The sequence below is a fragment of the Pecten maximus genome, chromosome 8 (genome assembly GCF_902652985.1).
Source record: "Pecten maximus chromosome 8, xPecMax1.1, whole genome shotgun sequence".
NCBI classification, from domain to species: domain Eukaryota; kingdom Metazoa; phylum Mollusca; class Bivalvia; order Pectinida; family Pectinidae; genus Pecten; species Pecten maximus.
Window position 1 is genome coordinate 45,950,529 of NC_047022.1, and position 15,417 is coordinate 45,965,945.

A 15,417-nucleotide genomic window follows, 5' to 3' on the forward strand; every position below is an offset into this window, starting at 1 on the left:
TGATATTGAGAATTAATGGATTTTTCCAGTCACTCTGTACCTTAGGGGTAAAGTGATTCGGTGATTTCCTGGTCGGTAGAAAATCTAACTTGTAGAAATATCTATATTTGTGGATAACTCCATGGCAGTTGGTATGTGTGGTCACTACATCAAACAGGACACCAATTTTATTGGTCATTAATTAATATATCAGTTTTCAGCAAGTCGGATGTGTGGGACTGACTTTGTAAAGGTCATCTGTTACTGTACATGTGTATAACAGATTATATTTCCACCATTTCCCCAATGTAACAACTTTAGATTTGGTACATGTAAAACCCAGAAGAGTTCCACTAGATACATGTGACATAAAGCTGAGTGCTTTGTTGCTACGCTGGAAGCTTCTGAGATCTCTGATACACTGAATGTTCATTGTATGCTCAACAATCTGAGACCATCAATCTGAAGGAAGACTTTTATTACCAACCTGCAAGAAAGTCCACCAATATGAAAAATATGTTGCATGAAAGTGTAATTAGATAAAGACGAAGGAGGAGACAATATGATTCACTTTTAAGTGTTCAATCCAAACAGCAAAGGTCAGAGGTCAATCTGCTTAGCCATGTGAACAATGTATTCTGCAAGCTTCTTAAGGAAGATCTTAGATAATGCACTTTATCCATGGCCAAAGTTGATAAGCAGCTTTTATCAAATCAAAGTCTGATGAAAAGGTTCATGACAGTGAACACTGAAAATATGTTTGTCCTTAAGTACAACAAACTTAGTCTATTTTTCTACAATTTTGTGAGGTAATATGTTGATGTAATTCCTATAAATCTTCAATTACTCCGACAGGACCTGGTCTCATGGGTTGGTGAATTATTACTCAGGACCTGGTCTCATGGGTTGGTGAATTATTACTCAGACAGGACCTGGTCTCATGGGTTGGTGAATTATTACTCAGACAGGACCTGGTCTCATGGGTTGGTGAATTATTACTCAGGACCTGGTCTCATGGGTTGGTGAATTATTACTCAGACAGGACCTGGTCTCATGGGTTGGTGAATTATTACTCAGACAGGACCTGGTCTCATGGGTTGGTGAATTATTACACAGACAGGACCTGGTCTCATGGGTTGGTGAATTATTACACAGACAGGACCTGGTCTCATTGGTTGGTGAATTGTTACTCAGACAGGACCTGGTCTCATAGGTTGGTGAATTATTACTCGGACAGGACCTGGTCTCATGGGTTGGTGAATTATTACTCAGACAGGACCTGGTCTCATGGGTTGGTGAATTATTACTCAGACAGGACCTGGTCTCATAGGTTGGTGAATTATAACTCAGACAGGACCTGGTCTCATAGGTTGGTGAATTATTACACAGACAGGACCTGGTCTCATGGGTTGGTGAATTATTACACAGACAGGACCTGGTCTCATGGGTTGGTGAATTGTTACTCAGACAGGACCTGGTCTCATGGGTTGGTGAATTGTTACTCAGACAGGACCTGGTCTCATGGGTTGGTGAATTATTACTCAGGACCTGGTCTCATGGGTTGGTGAATTATTACTCAGACAGGACCTGGTCTCATAGGTTGGTGAATTATTACTCAGACAGGACCTGGTCTCATGGGTTGGTGAATTGTTACTCAGACAGGACCTGGTCTCATGGGTTGGTGAATTATTACTCAGGACCTGGTCTCATGGGTTGGTGAATTATTACTCAGACAGGACCTGGTCTCATAGGTTGGTGAATTATTACACAGACAGGACCTGGTCTCATAGGTTGGTGAATTATTACTCAGACAGGACCTGGTCTCATAGGTTGGTGAATTATTACTCAGGACCTGGTCTCATGGGTTGGTGAATTATTACTCAGACAGGACCTGGTCTCATGGGTTGGTGAATTATTACACAGACAGGACCTGGTCTCATGGGTTGGTGAATTATTACACAGACAGGACCTGGTCACATGGGTTGGTGAATTATTACTCAGACAGGACCTGGTCACATGGGTTGGTGAATTATTACACAGACAGGACCTGGTCACATGGGTTGGTGAATTATTACACAGACAGGACCTGGTCACATGGGTTGGTGAATTATTACTCAGACAGGACCTGGTCTCATGGGTTGGTGAATTATTACTCGGACAGGACCTGGTCTCATAGGTTGGTGAATTATTACTCAGGACCTGGTCTCATGGGTTGGTGAATTATTACTCAGACAGGACCTGGTCTCGTAGGTTAGGTTGGTGAATTATTACTCAGACAGGACCTGGTCACATGGGTTGGTGAATTATTACACAGACAGGACCTGGTCACATGGGTTGGTGAATTATTACTCAGACAGGACCTGGTCTCATAGGTTGGTGAATTATTACTCAGACAGGACCTGGGCCCATATTCATAAAAAAAACTTAAGTTAAGTTTTTCACTTAAGTAAATACTTAAGTAGGACATTTGTACTTAAGTACTAAAATAAACTTAAGTATTTACTTAATTCAAGGTTTTATCTTAAGTTGTATTCATAAAACGACTTAAGCTTAAGTATTACTTAAGTTTTTACTTAAAGTTAAGTAACGTCATGAGGATGTTTAACTTCCTTTAAAAATACTTAAGTAAATGCTTAACAACTCAGAAGAAAGATGACTTCACGAAATCGACAGAAATCAACTTGTTTTTAAGAAAAAAATCATTAACTTCAGATTTTGTTGTATTCAATCATTTAAAACAGGATGTAAAGGTTTGAATCGAAGATGGAGGAGTCAATCTCACTGTCGTTAAGGCCCATTACGAAGTCAATACAACAACGACACGGAGCAATTGTAGTTTATAAGGAACATACCCACATACCAATCAAATTCTATTTAGATAAAACTTCATTTTTGTTTCTCTTGCTGACTTTGACAAACCAGAAATACTACCTCAAAGTTTTATTGTATCTTTTATTCATTAATTAAAACAATGTATATCTATAGAGTTCTTACCTGTATATTAAAAAAAACCATTGAGGTTACTTGTACTTTAACTTGAACCCGTTCATGTGCATTCCGGCCCTGTCATGTATTTAGTACTCCCCTGCTTTGATAACGAAACGAAAGTTTTAAATAACAGTTGATTGTTGTGACAGTTCTATCATGTTTGGGGAGCGGGATTTTACAGATCGTACAATGTAACTAGGGGTTTGATATGTACATTTCAACTGATGTTTGGTTTAGTGGAAATCAACTAAAACGTACTTGTTCTCCTTGACTCTACGATGAACACGCTATATGCATTTTTGGCCTGAACGACGAGGTTAGTCTAATTTTCGTGCATTCTTCCGGCTCTCTCCTGATTAATGCATCTGAACTGTTCAATCTGCCGGCAACCTGAACCCACGCTTGCCTATTTGCCGATGCCGACATTCCGTCCTTAAATCGTCCACGTATGACATGTTTTCTTTCACTTGTAAACATGTACTAGCCTCACCATCGCCAGACATTCGTCCTTTGTCAAGTTTGGTCATCTTGTCTTTTTTGCTGTTGCCATTTCCGGATTCTGATCGTCTTGCAATGCCAGGAACGCCGGAGCCAAATTTCACGTTTTACGAAAGACATTACGCAGCTACTTAACAACAACATAGCAACTACATGAAATACTTAAATATTTATACTTAGCTAAGTATGCACTAAGTAAATACTTAAGTCGTTTATGAATAGTACTTAAGTTCTAACTTAAGTTTTATTTAACTAAGTAAAATATTTATAGTTAAGTATAACTTAAGTCAAACTTAAGTATTTAACTTAAGATTTTTTATGAATATGGGCCCTGGTCTCATGGGTTGGTGAATTATTACTCAGACAGGACCTGGTCACATGGGTTGGTGAATTATTACTCAGGACCTGGTCACATGGGTTGGTGAATTATTACTCAGACAGGACCTGGTCTCATGGGTTGGTGAATTATTACACAGACAGGACCTGGTCTCATGGGTTGGTGAATTAATTATTACACAGACAGGACCTGGTCACATGGGTTGGTGAATTATTACTCAGACAGGACCTGGTCTCATGGGTTGGTGAATTATTACACAGACAGGACCTGGTCACATGGGTTGGTGAATTATTACTCAGACAGGACCTGGTCTCATGGGTTGGTGAATTATTACTCAGACAGGACCTGGTTTCATGGGTTGGTGAATTATTACACAGACAGGACCTGGTCTCATTGGTTGGTGAATTATTACTCAGGACCTGGTCTCATGGGTTGGTGAATTGTTACTCAGACAGGACCTGGTCTCATGGGTTGGTGAATTATTACTCGGACAGGACCTGGTCTCATGGGTTGGTGAATTATTACTCAGGACCTGGTCTCATGGGTTGGTGAATTATTACTCAGACAGGACCTGGTCTCATAGGTTGGTGAATTATTACTCAGACAGGACCTGGTCTCATAGGTTGGTGAATTAATTATTACACAGACAGGACCTGGTCTCATGGGTTGGTGAATTATTACACAGACAGGACCTGGTCTCATGGGTTGGTGAATTGTTACACAGACAGGACCTGGTCTCATGGGTTGGTGAATTATTACACAGACAGGACCTGGTCACATGGGTTGGTGAATTATTACTCAGACAGGACCAGGTCTCATGGGTTGGTGAATTATTACACAGACAGGACCTGGTCACATGGGTTGGTGAATTATTACTCAGACAGGACCAGGTCTCATGGGTTGGTGAATTATTACTCAGACAGGACCTGGTCTCATGGGTTGGTGAATTATTACACAGACAGGACCTGGTCTCATGGGTTGGTGAATTATTACTCAGGACCTGGTCTCATGGGTTGGTGAATTATTACTCAGACAGGACCTGGTCTCATAGGTTGGTGAATTATTACTCAGACAGGACCTGGTCTCATAGGTTGGTGAATTATTACAACAATGGTTCAGAGTAACATCTAGTAGTCAGCAACTGACCGATGCAGTATCAGTGTAACTTAAGTGACCAATCAGTATTCAAGTAGTCCATTAGAGTGGGATTAGCCATGCTTGACCATCTGCTTATCAGCTTTGTATTGAAGCCATCTGGATTTAGAGCCAAATGGAGATGAATTCGTAACAACAAGCTAGGAAAAGTGTCAACAGAAAACAGGACTTCATGACTGGTTTTATTGGTAAACGTGTGCCCACTTTAAGTGGACGATTAAGGAATCCTATCTACATCCTGATCATACAGCTGTCTCCTAGTTGTCAGACAGCTAGTGATGACTAACTGTCAGTGAGCTGTAGTTGTATCTCTAACTGTCAGTGAGCTGTAGTTGTATCTCTAACTGTCAGTGAGCTGTAGTGGTATCTCAAACTGTCAGTGAGCTGTAGTGGTATCTCTAACTGTCAGTGAGCTGTAGTGGTATCTCTAACTGTCAGTGAGCTGTAGTGGTATATCTAACTGTCAGTGAGCTGTATTGGTATAACTAACTGTCAGTGAGCTGTAGTGGTATCTCTAACTGTCAGTGAGCTGTAGTGGTATATCTAACTGTCAGTGAGCTGTAGTGGGTATCTCTAACTGTCAGTGAGCTGTAGTGGTATCTCTAACTGTCAGTGAGCTGTAGTGGATCTCCTAACTGTCAGTGAGCTGTTAGTGGTAATCTCTAACTAACTGTCAGTGAGCTGTAGTGGTACCGCTGTCAGTGAGTTGTCAGTGGTATTCTCCTAACTAACTGTCAGTGAGCTGTGAAGTTGTATATCTAACTGTCAGTGAGCTGTAGTGGGTATCGTCTAACTGTCAGTGAGCTGTAGTGGACATATCTAAAACTGTCCAGTGAGTTGTAGTGGGTATATCTAACTGTCAGTGGAGCTGGTAGTGGTATCCTCTAACTGTCAGGGACTGTAGTGGATAATCTAACTGTCAGTGAGCTGTAATTGGTCATACTAACTGTCAGTGAGCTGTAGTGGTATCTCTAACTGTCAGTGAGCTGTAGTGGTATATCTAACTGTCAGTGAGCTGTAGTGGTATCTCTAACTGTCAGTGAGCTGTAGTGGTATATCTAACTGTCAGTGAGCTGTAATGGTACCAGTTATCTATCTGTTAGTGGTGTCCATAGACTTAAGATAGATGTGAAAGAAGTGGTAGACCTACTAGTGCCAATTTCATCTTGGATTTTAGGAATGGTATGTGTTTATTCCTAGAGAAGATGTGGCAAAGACAAACAGTGTTCTCTTGAGTGTAAAAAACATAGACAGCCAGCAATCATTTGTATAATTTAAAATTGATTAAATTTTAATTTTCATTGATGGATAATATAGATTGACAAATTAAGACTTTCGACCAAATGTACTAGGATGTTCAGTATATAGCTGCTAGGTGAATTCCATTGTTTATTTGTCTGAACCTATTGATGATACTTGTTGATCATGTCAGGTAGTGTTAATTGGATTCTAGTCAACTATTACTCGTACCTATACCTGGAAAGCCACCTACAAGCGAATCGTTAGCAGCCAATCGACCAGTACTGACTACAATAGGGTTTGATGTACATTGTATTACTAGAGGAAACAGTTGATGATACAACCTAGATGTCTCAATGTACTCACCAAATCAATATATAAACTTGTGGACCGACCCATATCTACCCTGACACTGTTCTGTTGTGATTGGTGTATATACCTGGTAAAAACTTAAACCAATGGGTGATATGACCGCCAGAAACCTGGTCTACAGAACGGTGTTAGAAAGTCTGGCATAAAGAACTTTATTGATAAAACTGGTACATCATGGGGCAGTGCTCTAGTACCTTCTCAAAGAGAAAACTAAAACGAAACAAGATTCGGGAGTTCTACAGCACGAGTCTCAAAAAACATGTAAGTATACATTGTGATATATTAATGAAGTTAAATTGACCCTATACCAGGACAGTGATATATTAATGAGTTAAATTGACCCTTTACCAGCACAGTGATATATTAATGAAGTTAAATTGACCCTATACCAGGACATACATGCCATATTTTTTGGAGACCAATAAGGGAGATTGATGATTATTTTAAGGGAATTTTGCCTAAAATAAGGGAGATTTGTGCGCGACATAAATATCGACATTTTTACTCAATTTTTTAACAATTAACTAATTTTGAAAGTGATAAAGAATATTTGTATTTATTTTAGATATTAATCATATTGTATATGCAAACAACAAAAAGTTGTATAAGGTAAAAAATGCAATAAGTATACATTCAGATTCTGATGATATGAATTTTTTTCCAATTTTTTTTATGCAATTCAAAAAGTTTCACAGCTTTATGCATATTACATAACAGCATTTGAAAAGGGTATATTATATTTACATGTAGCTAAAGATTAAGACAAGCAAGTTATTCATTTATCAGTTTGGATTTTCTTAAAATTAGAAAGCTTGATCCACTCCGAGGGAACAGTGGGGTACATCAGTTGTAAAAATCACCATGAAATGTCCTGTGGGATACCTTATGTTGGACCATTTAGATATAAAAATATTCCAAGTGTGCAAGTGTATACATGAAAGTATGAGAACGGAAGATGTTAATGTTAGGAGACTGCAGTAAATCTTATCACGATCATTCTAGATTTTGTATATTGTCTCTGTCATGAACTGTACAGTCATTGTAAACACCATGATTGACCACTTTGTAACGACCAACAGATGTGCTAATTTTGATAGTTTTCTAAAAGAAATTATCGGATTTCATCTTGCTATCACTGATCAACGATACATGGTAAATGAAAAACACGTGTGTTTTTGCGTCTGACCAGACTCTGTATCAATTACCATCATCAAAGTATGGTCCTAAAAGAAAACAAACCATAATTCAAGTCTGTTAGCTAAGGGGGTTAAAATTGTTTGTAAGCGACTTGCCTTTATTTCATGGTGATAGATATTCTAGCGCAAACATTACACTAGCCAGAGCTTCGTGTGAAAGCCGTGTCCAACAGGCGCCATTTTGATTGAGTGATCACGTGAACAGATGGATCACGTGATCGCTAAATTTAGCCAAATCTCGCGAGAAAAACACTGAATTGTAAACAAAAATGGCGTCGGCAAAAATACCGGAGGGAATTACAAAATACGGGAATTTTGGCTCTCCTGCCGGGAGGAAATAAATGACTTGAAAATAAGGGAGATTTTGTCTCACGCCGGGAGGTATGGCATGTATGCCAGGACAGTGATATATTAATGAAGTTTAATTGACCCTATACCAGGACAGTGATATATTAATGAGTTAAATTGACCCTATACCAGGACAGTGATATATTAATGAGTTAAATTGACCCTATACCAGGACAGTGATATATTAATGAAGTTAAATTGACCCTATACCAGGACAGTGATATATTAATGAAGTTAAATTGACCCTATACCAGGACAGTGATATATTAATGAGTTAAATTGACCCTATACCAGGACAGTGATTTATTAATGAAGTTAAATTGACCCTATACCAGGACAGTGATATATTAATGAAGTTAAATTGACCCTATACCAGTACTGTCCTGTGTTCTTTCCTCCAGGGGCTATCTAACTTCCAGACAAATACTGTTGATAATTAATTGGATGTGTTTTCTTGAAAATTGACATTGTGGGCTAGAATGAATAGAAGATTGTACACTGTATCTGTGTATTGTTAGAATGAATATACAGTTATTCTTGTGTATTGTTAGAATGAATAGACAATTGTACCTGTGTATTGTTGATTATATTTCTTTGCCAATACTCATACTTGTATTCTGAAAGGCTCATATGGTACAATGACAGACAGCTTATTTGTAAGGGAATATATTGTAGCCAGAGTAATATATATATATATAAATAATAGAGATTTGAAAAACTTGAGCTTGCATCCCTGTCACAGTTACTCGCCAACTCCTTGTGGAGGAATTTCCTTTAGAATTTGTTCGGATATTTAGGCTTCCTTTTGACAATGACTTAAAACTGTGTTGGTTGTTTTTTGTTTTTGTTTTTTGGATTAAAATCAATATGTGCAATAAAGAAGTTGTGCCTAGAAAACCAGAAGTTGTAAGTTTGATCCATAGTGAAAGTATTGACATAAATTTTAATTTGTCAAGGTCACTTTTTTATATTACCTCTCAACTCAGGGTTGAGGAATTGTAAAATATATACTTGGCATTACTTGTGAGTTTTAGCATCACTGTAACCCTGGAAGTTCACGAGTACAAGCTGGAGTACTCTGGTATATAGTAGCTGCCTCAGATCTTCCTCTCGGCTATATCCAGAATTTCTCAGTTCAATCTGATGATTGTAAACACTACTAAGCCAAAGGTCCAAGGTTTCATCCTATCAAAGGCATTGAAATAAAAGTAATTGATCATGCGCTAGCTCTGTTTCATGTTACGTAAAATACATGTAAAATACATGTGTATAGTTACAGCATGTAACAAAGAGAATTACAAAATACATGTGTATATATAGTTACTGCATTGAATCATGTAACAAAGGAATTACAAAATACATGTGTATACATATGTACATATAGTTACAGCATGTAACAAAGGAATTACAAAATACATGTGTATATATAGTTGCTGCATTGAATAATGTTAAAGGAATTACAAAATACATGTGTATAGTTAGTTACAGCATGTAACAAAAGAATTACAAAATATATTTGTCTATATATATATTTATAGTTACAGCAAGTAGCAAAGGAATTACAAAATATATGTGTATATATATATATATATATATAGTTACAGCAAGTAACAAATTTTTAAAGGAATTACAAAATATATGTGTGTATATATATATGGGGCAAAGAAGTAATTCAAACAGTGTAAACAATATTTATAAGCTAAGGCTTGTTAAATTTTCGAGGCAATCCGCCCCTTTATCAAAACACAAAAAATTACAAATACAATCACATAATATATATAAGAAGTACTGGAAATACAATAAAATACAATAAGAATAATGTTTTAGTAACTGGAGAAACCACAATGGACCCTTCGGCAAACGTGGGCCGAAGGCAGATACTAGCGTGACTGCATCATGTTCAACACTAGAACGCTATGCGACCATGCAACGGCAGAGATATTTTGAATTCCCCCGCACGTGAAAGTATATCGAAGAGTTCCCTAAATACTGCTAGTGGACGACATTGCATTCATATAAAAAATGTTGCATTATCGTCTCTACAGTCGATTGATTAAATATTGTGTACAAAGTCTGAAAAACTTTAGAAAAATATGTTTTAGATCATTAGAATTATAGAGAGTGGTGTGAAAAAACTACTACAAATATTTATCAAGACTGAAAATATAAGAAATACGAATGCTGAACTGTCCCTACAAGACGATTCGGGCCAACTCGGACCAAGATGCTGTTGCATGATGGCGGGAGGCGACTAAATGTGAGTCTCAAAGAGCAACAATGAATAGATGCCTCAAAAAGTACAGCAATTATGAAAATTTTAACAAATTGAATAATTAACTACATGAATAGTCAAATATAATGGTCAGATGGAGAGTACATCCAGAAGACGTCTTTAACGTTCGTTCATACCCCGAGGGTAGCAGGTTTGGAGATTGGTAATCCAGTATCTTTCTCTGGAACGACGTTTCGTTTCATTCCAGGTAGGACAGTGATCAATGGCGACCACCTGCATATCCTTCCAACTGTGACTAGGTAAATTGAAAAGCCTTGCCACAGGAAAGTCTGGTCTGTTTTGCTTGATGGAGCAATGGTGATTGTTGATTCTGATGTTGAGCTTTGTGCTAGTTTCTCTAACATACTGCATTTTGCATTTTATATATATATATATAGTTACAGCATTGTAGCACAAAATATTCAAAGAGCATGGAAAATTAAAAAAAAAAAAAAATAGTATATTTAATAGTTGTCACAGATATAAGAAAATCTTATCTTTGCAATTTAAACATCAATATTATGATATGATATAGAATACTGTTTGTATACGTACATCACCACACAAAACTAATAACTGAGAGGAAAACTCTATGGTACTTCTTGATTATGTTAAATTTAGAATTAAAGGTGTAAAAGTTGACCTCATTAAACACTTATAAGAAAATATGCCAAATTGTGTTGAGTATAAGGTGAAGAATTGACACATTTATATACCTGTGTGTTTATAACACCTGTGGCCACCTATTGTCCTTGATTAGGGTATCTTGTTGTTAGGTACTGACTGGTGGTAAGTGTATATTAATTGTTGTACAGGTATAGCAGGTATACATGTAACATTATTTAATCCTGGCCTGCAGGCGTTCTAACGTCAACATGGACATGTGTTTAGGGACAGGGGTAAGGGCTGTACATGTGTCTATCCCTTAAAGCTTGGGGCTACTGTGGTTATACAGTGTACAGACATCTGCTAACTATCCATTTCAATGGAGTATTTTATACTGATAAGGGATGAATAGTTCCATGATTTTAATTCTGGACCCTTTACAGAAAATGTTAAATATAGTGTTAAACAATGCTTGGTGGTTTGTTAGAATACTGCCCAGTGTTGTTAAAGGCGTACAATCTCTCAGAGATGGCAACACTGTCTTTCATTTACACCTGAAAGAAGTTGAGCAGGTATGTTGTTATTTCATTTAGTTGACATATTTATTATGACAGGCACATATATTTGTCACCATTAACACTGATACGGGGCTAAATAATGAAAAAGTGGTTTTGTCGGTTAGATACCTTACAGTGATACCATATATTGTATTCCGTAATATACCCACGACCTTACAGTGATACCATATATTGTATTCCGTAATATACCCATGACCTTACAATGATACCATATATTGTATTCCGTAATATACCCATGACCTTACAATGATACCATATATTGTATTCCGTAATATACCCACGACCTTACAATGATACCATATATTGTATTCCGTAATATACCTATGACCTTACAGTGATACCATATATTGTATTCCGTAATATACCTATGACCTTACAATGATACCATCTATTGTATTCTGTAATATACCCATGACCTTACAGTGATACCATATATTGTATTCCGTAATATACCCACGACCTTACAGTGATACCATATATTGTATTCCGTAATATACCTATGACCTTACAGTGATACCATATATTGTATTCCGTAATATACCCATGACCTTACAGTGATACCATATATTGTATTCCGTAATATACCTATGACCTTACAGTGATACCATATATTGTATTCCGTAATATACCTATGACCTTACAATGATACCATCTATTGTATTCTGTAATATACCCATGACCTTACAGTGATACCATATATTGTATTCTGTAATATACCCATGACCTTACAGTGATACCATATATTATATTCTGTAATATACCTATGACCTTACAGTGATACCATATATTGTATTCCGTAATATACCCATGACCTTACAGTGATACCATATATTGTATTCTATCATATTCTATAATATTATTGTTAACTTCTTATGGTAATGATTTTATAGTCTACCAATATAGCCAATACTGTTATTGATGATCTACAAATCCCTTCTATCTCCTCCCCCTCCCCCTCTATCTCCTCCCCCTGTCCCCCGCCCCCTCTATCTCCTCCCCCTGTCCCCCTCCCCCTCTATCTCCTCCCCTTGTCCCCCTCCCCTCTATCTCCTCCCCTTGTCCCCCTCCCCCTCTATCTCCTCCCTTGTCCCCCTCCCCTCTATCTCCTCCCCCTCCCCCTCTATCTTCTCCCCCTGCCCCCCCCTCTATCTCCTCCCTTGTCCCCCTCCCCTCTATCTCCTCCCCCAGTCCCCCTCCCCTCTATCTTTTCCCCAGTCACCCTCCCCTCTATCTCCTCCCTCTGTCCCCTCCCCTCTATCTCCTCCCTCTGTCCCCTTCCCTCTATCTCCTCCCCCAGTCACCCTCCCCTCTATCTCCTCCCCCATTTCCTCTGTGAAATATACTGAACATTCTTCTGAATGAATATAAGATTGATCATATCATCTAGTGTGAAAATACAGCTATAAAAATTTTAAACTTAGCAGGTTTTTTTATTTTCGTGTTTTCCAGGTTAACGAAGAATGCAATGTGTTACGCTTAAACCTCACAGAAGCACAGCACGAATGTGATATTGCCAGAAATGAAAGAAATACTCTCCAAACCAAAGTTCATGACCTTGAAAGTGTTGTCAAGGTGAGTATAAATTAAGAGTTCCACAAAAGAATTAATCTGTTTACTATCGTCCACTAAACAAAAAGTTCTGGCCATTTGTTTATAATCTCGATCAGATTCCTTCTGCAGCATGTTTAAAACAATTTTGCTGTTGCAAAAGCATGTATGCATCTCAAAAGCTGCTCACAATGACTTCACAAAAAGAGCTTATGCCATGGCAGGGCGTCCATCGTCTGTCTATCCGTCGTGGTCTGTCAACATTTGCTTCAAATCGCTATTAGTCAAATAGTCCTGAATAGATTTGAACCAAATTTGGTCAGAAACATCCTTTAGGGATAAGGAACAAAATTTGCATAAATGGTGGCTATGACCCCCTGGGGCTTGATAATTTTTCACCAACAAAAAATGACAGCCTGCAGGCGTTCAATAGTGTTCACTATTCACCAAAGACATGACAGGGATTTTGATAGTGTACCCACGTTTCACCAAAGAGACATGACTGGGATTTGATAGTGTACTCACTTTTCACCAAACATGGGACAGGGATATTTGATATTGTACTCACTTTTCACCAAAGACATGACAGGGATTTGATAGTGTACTCACTTTTCAACAAAGAGACATGACAGGGATTTGATATTGTACCCACTTTTCACCAGAGACATGACAGGGATTTGATAGTGTACTCACTATTCACCAAAGAGACATGACAGGGATTTGATAGTGTACTCACTATTCACCAAAGAGACATGACAGGGATTTGATATTGTACCCAGTTTTCACCAGAGACATGACAGAGATTTTGATATTGTACCAACGTTTCACCAGAGACATGACAGGGATTTGATATTGTACTCACTTTTCACCAGAGACATGACAGGGATTTGATAGTGTACTCACTTTTCACCAAAGACATGACAGGGATTTGATATTGTACTCACTTTTCACCAAAGACATGCCAGGGATTTGATATTGTACCCACTTTTCACCAAAGACATGACAGGGATTTGATATTGTACCCACTTTTCACCAAAGACATGACAGGGATTTGATATTGTACTCACTATTCACCAAAGACATGACAGGGATTTGATAGTGTACTCACTTTTCACCAAAGAGACATGACAGGGATTTGATAGTGTACTCACTTTTCACCAGAGACATGACAGGGATTTGATATTGTACTCACTTTTCACCAAAGACATGACAGGGATTTGATAGTGTACTCACTTTTCACCAGAGACATGACAGGGATTTGATAGTGTACTCACTTTTCACCAAAGAGACATGACAGGGATTTGATATTGTACTCACTTTTCACCAAGGAGACATGACAGGGATTTGATATTGTACCCACTTTTCACCAAAGACATGACAGGGATTTGATAGTGTACCCACGTTTCACCAAAGAGACATGACTGGGATTTGATAGTGTACTCACTTTTAACCAAAGACATGACAGGGATTTGATATTGTACTCACTTTTCACCAAGGAGACATGACAGGGATTTGATAGTGTACCCACTTTTCACCAAAGACATGACAGGGATTTGATATTGTACTCACTTTTCACCAAAGACATGACAGGGATTTGATATTGTACCCACTTTTCACCAAAGACATGACAGGGATTTGATATTGTACCCACTTTTCACCAAAGACATGACAGGGATTTGATATTGTACTCACTTTTCACCAAAGACATGACAGGGATTTGATATTGTACTCACTTTTCACCAAAGACATGACAGGGATTTGATATTGTACTCACTTTTCACCAAAGACATGACAGGGATTTGATATTGTACCCACTTTTCACCAGAGACATGACAGGGATTTGATAGTGTACTCACTTTTCACCATAGAGACATGACAGGGATTTGATAGTGTACTCACTTTTCACCAGAGACATCACAGGGATTTGATAGTGTACTCACTTTTCACCAGAGACATGACAGGGATTTGATATTGTACTCACTTTTCACCAAAGACATGACAGGGATTTGATATTGTACTCACTATTCACCAAAGATATGACAGGGATTTGATAGTTTACTCACTATTCACCAAAGACATGACAGAGATTTGATAGTGTACTCACTTTCACCAAAGACATGACAGGGATTTGATATTGTACCCACTTTTCACCAAGGAGACATGACAGGGATTTGATAGTGTACCCACTATTCACCAAAGACATGACAGGGATTTGATATTGTACCCACTTTTCACCAAAGACATGACAGGGATTTGATATTGTACTCACTTTTCACCAAAGATATGACAGGGATTTGATAT

At 38.0% G+C, this 15,417-nt stretch overlaps 1 protein-coding gene across 15 annotated transcripts in view; it reads left to right on the top strand.

Annotated features, from left to right (window-relative positions):
* Positions 1–15,417, top strand: part of LOC117333679 (RIMS-binding protein 2-like) — a 323,862-nt gene that overhangs the window by 224,099 nt on the left and 84,346 nt on the right. For all 15 annotated transcript variants that reach the window (XM_033893100.1, XM_033893088.1, XM_033893095.1 and 12 more), the window contains one exon: positions 13,018–13,140. In XM_033893100.1, coding sequence (XP_033748991.1) covers positions 13,018–13,140 — 123 coding nt within the window. The remainder of the gene's footprint in view (positions 1–13,017; positions 13,141–15,417) is intronic.